Source organism: Stegodyphus dumicola, chromosome 5, assembly GCF_044657685.1.
Source record: "Stegodyphus dumicola isolate Sdum_Otavi_A_Nest chromosome 5, ASM4465768v1".
NCBI lineage: Eukaryota > Metazoa > Arthropoda > Arachnida > Araneae > Eresidae > Stegodyphus > Stegodyphus dumicola.
The window spans coordinates 31,042,444-31,051,368 of record NC_140772.1 but is presented as its reverse complement, the minus strand read 5'-3'; the positions used below and the strand labels follow the sequence as shown (position 1 = coordinate 31,051,368).

Here is an 8,925-nt window from a genome sequence, read left to right as displayed (position 1 = left end):
TCAGTACGACTGGCTGTAAACTCTCTACACCAATTGCGAACTTTTTTGACATCCATGCACGACTGTCCATACACTTCCGTCAATAGGCGGTGAATTTCAACCAGTTTAACGCCTTTTGCATTCAAAAATCGAATAACTGCGCGCACTTCGCACTTGGCGGTAACGTTTATCGGGAGCTCCATTTCGAATGGCTGCCAAGCCAAGACTGAGCATCCGAGCGACGTGCTTATGTGGTAGTGGAGAAAGCACCACTCACAACAGTGTTGCCAACAACCGTATTAAAACTTTCTCTACGTCCCCAAAAAATAGGAGACCTTTTTTTTGGATTGCCCTCGTATTATTGTGGAGAACTAGCTGACATTTGTCTCTGCATATTTTCCGTTTAGTTGCAGTACAAGCTGACTGCCGTCAGGACGTCAATTTTTCATCGAAAAAATATTATTTTATGAAAAAGGTCGTTAAGTGGACAGATTTTAAGAATAGTTTAAATAATAGAATAATGAACTCATTCTAAACCTGAATTTCACACAGAATAAATCATTCTAACTACGCGAGTAGAAACTCAAGCACTACTGAATATAAATTTTAAAACATTTTGTATAAAATTTTGATTAAATTTCAGAGCATTCAAAAACTGCAATGAAACTTTTTCTGGAGACCAATTATCAAATATTACCACCTATGGAAGTAACCAGTCTCTTAAGTATAAATAAACATACATAATGAAAATTACCTTTTTAAAACGACCGCCTCCACAGAAGATTGACATTATCTGGAACTGTAGAGGGCCATCAGATAGATGATTTATTTTATTATTGTTGAGTCAAATGTTGTCCCAAAATGATTTAACTACTTAAGAAAAATTTTCATAACACGCAAAAAAAATTCCGCTTTGCGACAAGGACTGAAGGAAATTTGCTTATGTTTTTGCTTATTTATTTAAATTAGACTGGTCATTTTTTTCCCGAATCTAAATTTGTATTTTTATGGTGTAAATACGAAGCGTAGAGCTTAATTTACAATGGAAGACATCCTAAAGTTTGACGAATAATATCTGAGTTAACTGTCGATACAGAACAAAATATGCACCGTAATTTGCTTAGGCATGTACACACTGCAGGGAGAGGTAGGTTGCTCAAAGAGAATTCGAAAATACACAGAGGTGTAGGAATGGAAATGCATCCGTAGCGGGCTAGAGGGCGTTGTTGTGGAACAAGTAAAACACCCGCGCGCGAAATTCGGCATACGGCAATCAACCACAGAGGAAGTAAGATGCACTGCAACTAACTACCAAGTAATTTTAAGACTGTTTATTCCATTATTGTGATTTTTGACATACTGGACTTTACATGCCACCGCTCAGGTAGACAATCTCCGGCTCCTAGCAGCCTGAAAAGTAACAGCCATTTAACATTAAAAGAACATTTCTTCCCCATGTAAATAGTGTACATAACAATTTCTGAATATTTGATGTAATTATTTTGAATTATGTTCTTATATCTTTTCAATTAGTGCAGTAGTTGACAAACAACGCCCCTTCATGACATTGGATTCGCTGCTCTAGACCACGTGACCAGCTGAACGGTGTCTGACCACAGCCCCCTTCTACAGCTCCACCCAGTTTTGGCATTTTCTCACAGGAAGCAACGGACTACAGAGTTTTAAAATTTCGCAAAAATCAAAGCTTATCGGGAAATGGTCAGACATCAAATCTTCGTTAACTTCCAGCAAAGGAGTAGTACTTATATTTTTGAGTAGCACAATATCTAGAATTCCCCTGTGCCGTTATGATGCAGACGGGCAGGTGTGTGAGGAGCAACAAGCTTAATAACATTACTTAGCAGATAGTTATTCCGAATTCGGCCGTTTGCATTGACCGTCCTAGTATTCCAACTATGGTATTTTGAGTTTAAATCTCCGGCAATTATCATTCTTCAAGTATATAATATCTCTTCCCTGATACAGAATCCAAGCGTTTGTTGGCATATTCACGCAAACAAAAGGTCTCCATGAGTGTCCTTTTGCTGCCTTCCCGATTTTCCTTTGCGTCCTTTCGGTAACTCATAAATCCTTACATTGCTATGTATTCCGAGTCGACTTTGAATAACCTACCGCTCCGTGAAGCTTGTACACATGTAAGCAAATCACGCTTTATGATGTGATACATTACATATTTTCTTATGTTTTCTGTAATTACGAGGCACGTCCAGAAAGTAAGTTCCGTTTAAATTTATCTCCGCTGCAGCTCTGCGATCGCAGTTCCGCACATGCGCAGTAGACGCTCTGTATCAAGGAGAAGAAACGCGCGCCATTTGGAGATCGCTGTCAGTCACGTACGCTTTGCTGTGCTTGTTTACAATGTCGGTGTTGATTGAAAATCCCGCCGCTTGTGAAATCAGATCTGTGATTCGTTTTCTGAATGCGAGGAAAGTGAAACCTAGTGAAATTTATCGGCAAATTTGCGATGTTTACGGACCAAAAGCGATGAGTGATTCAATGGTGAGAAGATGGGTCCGAAAGTTCAATGACGAACGTAGTGATGTGCACGATGAAGAACGAAGTGGGCGTCCATCTTTGGTTACAGAAGAACTGGTTCACGCGATTGATGATAAGATCCATGAAAACCGAAGGTTTACAATTAGTGCTCTCGCTATGGAATTTCCCCAAATTTCACGATCGCTAATGCATGAAATTGTTACCGAAAAACTGAAATTTCGTAAATTTTGCTCACGTTGGGTACCAAAGATTCTTACTGAGCAACACAAAACAAACCGGATGGATAGTGCACTTCAGTTTTTGACCCGTTATGCTGAAAGCGGCGAAGAATTTCTGACACAGATAGTCACAGGAGATGAAACTTGGGTTTCTTACGACACCCCTGAAAGTAAGCGGCAATCAATGGAATGGAGGCACACTTCATCCCCAGCAAAGGTTAAGCCGAAGCAAATCTTGACACCTCGAAAAATGATATGCACAGTGTTCTGGGACTGGAAGGCATCTTACTCGTTGATTTCTTACCGCGTAGTCAAACAATCAGAGCAGATGCTTATTAAGAGACACTTCGGAAATTACGCCGTGCAATACAGAATAAGCGCCGAGGATTGCTGTCAAAAGGTGTTGTTTTTCTTCACGACAACGCACGACCACACACTGCAAATGTGACGAAAAACCTCCTACAGGGATTTGGCTGGGACGTGTTTGACTATCCTCCGTACAGCCTTGACCTCGCTCCTAGCTACTTTCATCTGTTCTTACATCGTAATTCTTTCCTTGGCGGTCAACACTTCAACAATGACGACGAGCTGAAAGAAACTGTTTCCAACTGGTTGAAGACACAGGCGGCAAATTTCTATGAAGAAGGTACACAAAACCTTGTGCCACGCTACGACAAATGCCTGCAATATTTCGGCAGTTATGCGGAAAAGAAGTTTAAGAGTTGTTGAATTTTGTGCAATAAATAACTTTTCTGTAGCAGTACACAATTTACTTTTATTACCAAACGGAACGTACTTTCTGGACGTACATTGTATTTAAAAGATAATGAATCAGTACGACATTAACAAATGCACTGTTTCCTTGATAAATGTTGCATTTCGCTGTAAGAAGGGCAGAGGTTTTAATGCTTCTCTTACAGTATCTTGCTTCTTCATGTAAGTTAGTCTTCGATATAAAATCAGACAGTTTCTGCCTCTTTTCTTAACAATTTGTTTAAGTTTTATGGGTTAAAGACGCTATACTTTTCCCTCATCATAACTGCTTTCATTGCCATTTAGTGTTATAAGATCATCCAATCATTCATTCGTCATTTATCGATTAAATCTTTAACTTCCACATCTTCCATATCTTAATTCTTTGGCCTTTGCTTTCATTCGAAGGAAATCGTTTAAAACTGTTGATAACTCCTGGTCATAGCTGATGGCAGCAAGTATTCAGTGTTGATGAGTGAAATTCTAGCGTTGGACAAATTAAATGGGATCAATTAAAATAAGGCGTATTTGGGAAATCGGTTTCTCCAAATCCGGGTTTGCCAAGGGTTTACTGTATTTATGGAGCAAGATAATTCGATCAATACAATATTATGTTTTCAGATTTATATTTGTACTTCTTTATGGAAACAAAACGCCTAAGAGAAATGTGAAATCGATGACGTGGAATTTTGATACGTTTACATAATAAAAGTAGTAACAACACCCTTTCCATTTAAACAAATATAATTATGACTGTCATTAAATTTCAAATATTTATTCGGGATATCATTCTCCTTGGAGACCTAATAAAATAACTGTGTATTTCTTTTCCTAAAACAATGGCGGATAACTTATTTATCTAAATACTTTGGCTGCCGAGAAATATTTGGACATGAAGTATCCAAATTCTTCACATATAGAGCTGCATTATTCCTTCTGCCAGTACACTGAAAAGAAATAGTGAAATATATTTATCTTCTCGTCACTCTGGAAAGATTGCCAGCACCTGCTGGGATAAAAGATCAATTCTTTAGAATAGCATAAATTTATCATCTATATTTCCATAAGTTGAAACCTTGGACGCGAAAACAACATACTTTTAGTTTATTGTCTGAAGTTCAGGATAATATTCTTCTTAAATGCTATATCAGAGAATGCGGGGCGATTCACTGTAGTGACTGGTGTTATGTTACTGCTATTTTGGTTTTTTATTTAATTGCTCATTGCATTCAAGCATATTTACGTCAAATCTAGGACAAGCATTACTAACAATGGATAATACCACAATAATGAATAATCAATATTTTTTTTTAGGCCAAAGGGGCTTTTACTTTCTCCCTGAGGGACTATTGTTTTCGTTTTGCGATTTTGCATCGAATCACTCTGAATGTCCGTTTCATTTTCAAAATTGTCACCACCAAATATTATCGTCCTGTATTATATATGAAGAAATTAAATAATGAAGAATCTGCATAAATATATGTATGTTTCCTCCCATTGTGATAAAACAACGGTACCTAGAGCCATCCAATTTTGAATGACGTAATCCTAGTCTGAATATGGGTATCTGAAAGCCCAAATTTGAAATTAGGAATTTGTTTTTATTGATTTTATATTTTGTAAAACTTTAACGAATTTTTGATTAAGAAACTCAACGATTTCAAAACGAGCAATGGCAGCACTCTTCGGGGGGGGGGAGGAAAATCTTTTAATTCCAGCGCGCGGAATTGTGCATCCGGAAATTCTAAAGATATGTTCATTTTTAAAATTATTTTGCGACATTGCTGTTAAACTGAATTTTACGGTTTAAGTGCAAAGCACATGATATTTAATAAATAAAGGTAGCACACAAAACGTTAAAAAACACTCCTTTAATCTAAAATCTGAAAATCTTTTCAGATTTTTTTTGTATGCATAGTTGCAATTAATTAGAAGATAAGTACAATTTTCTTCATTATGTGAGGATCTTGCTAGCGACAAGATTTCCTCTAGCCAAGAGTTTTCAAAACTCTTGGCTAGAGGAAGTGTGTACTCGTTCTGTCCGGAACATTTTATAGACTGAATTAGTCATGCCCTTTTTATTTTTTCGTTGCATTTTACATTCTCTAATTCGTCTTAGTTGAAGACTGTATCAGAGGAGCTGCAGAATCATAAATCGGTTTTAGTAAAAATTAATGAGTTCTAGAGAACACCGAGTTTTTCGTAATTACTGTTTAATATTTTTAGGGAGCTGTTTTTTTAAATTGAAATATTCTTTTCAAGTAACATCATCAGAAATTATTATGACTGGATAAATTTCTGCGCTTTTCTAGGCATACCAACTTAAGACAATGGGCCTTGATACGTCAAAAGACCAGCTGGCTTATTGTGAGGTACTCAAGCTAGAGGATTATAATTTGTCCTGTTTTGAGTTTCAAATATGTTCCTAATTTATACCTTATAATAATAAATGTTTAAAGTCAGTTCCTCTAATGATGTTAAAAATTGAATGTTTGAACTCTGTTATGGTTGATAAAATTTAAACAGTTTAAGGTCCTCAACTGAAAGTACACTAGATAGCTTAAAATTTGGAATGCTCTATTTTCAACGAAGAGTTAGTATGCAAATATTCAGAGTCGAATATGTAAGCGTACAAGTGCGTATTTGCGGAGCTGTGATAGTAGAGGGCAAACGAGCGCACGAGGTTTTTTCGGGGGTTTGTATGCTCGTATTCCTTCACGACATTCGCCGTGTTTCTCGCAAGGACAGGGTAAATTTTATAAGGTTGTAGTGATTTATTGGTTGTAGTGTATTTAGGATATCCAATTTTATTTAAATTGCTATTCTTTCCTATAAGCCTTCATTACCCTAATTGTCAGTGCCAGAATATTTAAATTTGGTAGCGCGCGTGGAGGAATGCAAATTCCTCTCTGAGAAACAATTCAAAAACTAAGTTTCGATAGAAAAGAGAGAGACGTGGCTTAATTGCATTTACTTGCTGCCACTAGTTTCGGTAGAGAAGAGAGAGACGCGACTTAATTGCATTTACTTGCTGCCACTAGTTTCGGTAGAGAAGATAGAGACGTGGCTTAATTGAATTTACTTGCTGCCACTAGTTTCGGTAGAAAAGAGAGAGACGTGACTTAATTGCATTTACTTGGTGCCACTAGTTTCGGTAGAAAAGAGAGAGACGTGGCTTAATTGCATTTACTTGCTGCCACTAGTTTCGGTAGAGAAGAGAGAGACGTGGCTTAATTGCATTTACTTGCTGCCACTAGTTTCGGTAGAAAAGAGAGAGATGTGGCTTAATTGCATTTACTTGCTGCCACTAGCTTCGGTAGAGAAGAGAGAGACGTGACTTAATTGCATTTACTTGCTGCCACTAGTTTCGGTAGAAAAGAGAGAAACGTGGCTTAATTGCATTTACTTGCTGCCACTAGTTTCGGTAGAAAAGAGAGAGACGTGGCTTAATTGCATTTACTTGCTGCCACTAGTTTCGGTAGAAAAGAGAGAGACGTGGCTTTATTGCATTTACTTGCTGCTACTAGTTTCGGTAGAGAAGAGAGAGACGTGACTTAATTGCATTTACTTGTTGCCACTAATTTCGAAGGGGGTTTAAGAAACAGGATCTAGCTGAGCCCTGTAGATTAGTTCTGTCACTTGTTAATATCATCAAACTTTTAGTTTCCGTATCTGATTTTCAGTTACCGCCCAGGCAGAGGCGAGGTTTGTCTAGTTGATGCATTGTAAATATTCAAGAGTTAAGGTACTTTTAGCTCTTTTCTTGTGCAGTTACTACTATTCCAGCTTTCACACGAAAGTGAATCTGCTGAACTCTACAAGGTATCAGGTAAAATAAATTGCCACAAACGTATGGGTGACTGAACGAGGCTCGAAAATTGTTGGCAGAGTGGAGGCAAGCCATTCGCAGCACAGGTCGTTAGAGAGTTTTAAATAACACCCAGTATCATCTGCAGTTTCTGAAAACAGTGGTAGGACACAAGATCCATATAGAGAAGAGCTGGACAACGTCTACCATGATCCACAACGATTGTTGTTTGGCATTTTCAGCATGGAGACACAAAACTGCTACAGCTTCACAGCTCTCACGCCAGCTGCATGCTGCGACTGGAATTCGAGTTTCACGATTTACGATGCTTGAAGTCTTCATGACATACGGCTGCATGCAGAAGACCGGATGTTTGCGCCTCGCTCACTACAGCGTACAAGAGAATCCGTTTAGCCTGTTGCACTCAACGTGCACCTTACACCAGACTCCAGTGGAGCGCCGTGCAATTTACAGATGAGTTGAGATTCAGCCTGGTCACCGATTCTCGGCGTACCTATATCTGGGGGATTGTCTCGAACATGATACCCTCTTTCCCTCATCAGAGAAACGGATCATTTCGATGGTGGAGTTGTATTAGTTTGGGCAGGCATTACGCTGGAATCCGCACAACCCTGCATCTGTTTGACAAAGGTTTCGTGACTGGACTTAATGGCTACTAGAAGAGATCTTAGAGACTTATCACGAGAGCAGTTCGTCCTGGCTGCTCTCGTGATAAGTCTCTAAGATCTCTTCTAGTAGCCAGACATCAGTGGTCCACTTAGGACTCAGCTAGACAACGGTGGTCCACATAGGACTCGGCAATTTCCTGGAAAATGAAGATATTCTCCGCATGTATTGGCCAGCCAGATCTCCTGACCTTTGCATGACCTCTGACCAAAGCACTTCTGAGAAGTTCTTGGGAAGGCAATTTTATCTCGTCATTTCTCTCCGAGGACCATTCCGGAGTTTAAAACTGTCTTGCTGCAGGAGTGAGATAAGACGGCCACAGGGACTCCTCAAGCGCCTCCTGGGGAGTATGCCGTCAAACTGAGCGACCTTTCTGGCTGTGAAACAGGGCCATATCACATATTAGACTAATTTTCAGTTCGATATCACAACGTGGATTTTGGACATGCTTGCACTATAAGCTTTACTGATAATCATGTGTGCATGAAATGATTTTGGAATTCCACATCTCTTTCTCTTATAAATGTATATTCACTCTAAATTTCATTTAAATTTATTCATTACCTTTTAAAAATTCCATATAATATGCAAATTCTCTTAATTTTGCACACGAGTGTATAAATGTAGTACAACCCATATTATAATTAACATGGCTATTACTAATTTACTCACATTAATAATTTACTACTCACATTTCTACTATCCCACGCCTCTTTCCTTTCATTTTTGTACATTACGGTGACAGTTTTGTTTTACTCTGATGGTTTTTGATAATCATCGATCTGAAATAAATCATTTTTAATAGCATAATCCTTTCAGTTTTAAGATTTTATTGTAGTTGAAGGGAATTATATCTGATCGGATTGTTTTATTTTTCTTTTCTTAAATACAATTGAAATTCAGAAAGATTAGAGAGGGTTGTTAAATAAATACGTCGTAACATTTTCATTAAAACATTTACTT

The 8,925-nt window shown here is 38.1% G+C and overlaps 1 protein-coding gene across 1 annotated transcript; it reads left to right on the top strand.

Moving 5' to 3' along the window:
- Positions 1–2,358: 2,358 nt before the first annotated feature.
- LOC118197427 (histone-lysine N-methyltransferase SETMAR-like) lies at positions 2,359–3,162 on the top strand. Its single transcript, XM_035368936.2, has one exon. It carries the CDS (start codon positions 2,359–2,361, stop codon positions 3,160–3,162), a length of 804 nt encoding a protein of 267 aa, XP_035224827.2.
- Positions 3,163–8,925: the final 5,763 nt, after the last annotated feature.

What these genes read in the sequence shown, in the direction of transcription:
- LOC118197427 (XM_035368936.2), top strand. Translation starts at nt 2,359, where the DNA reads ATGTCGGTGTTGATTGAAAATCCCGCCGCTTGTGAAATCAGATCTGTG.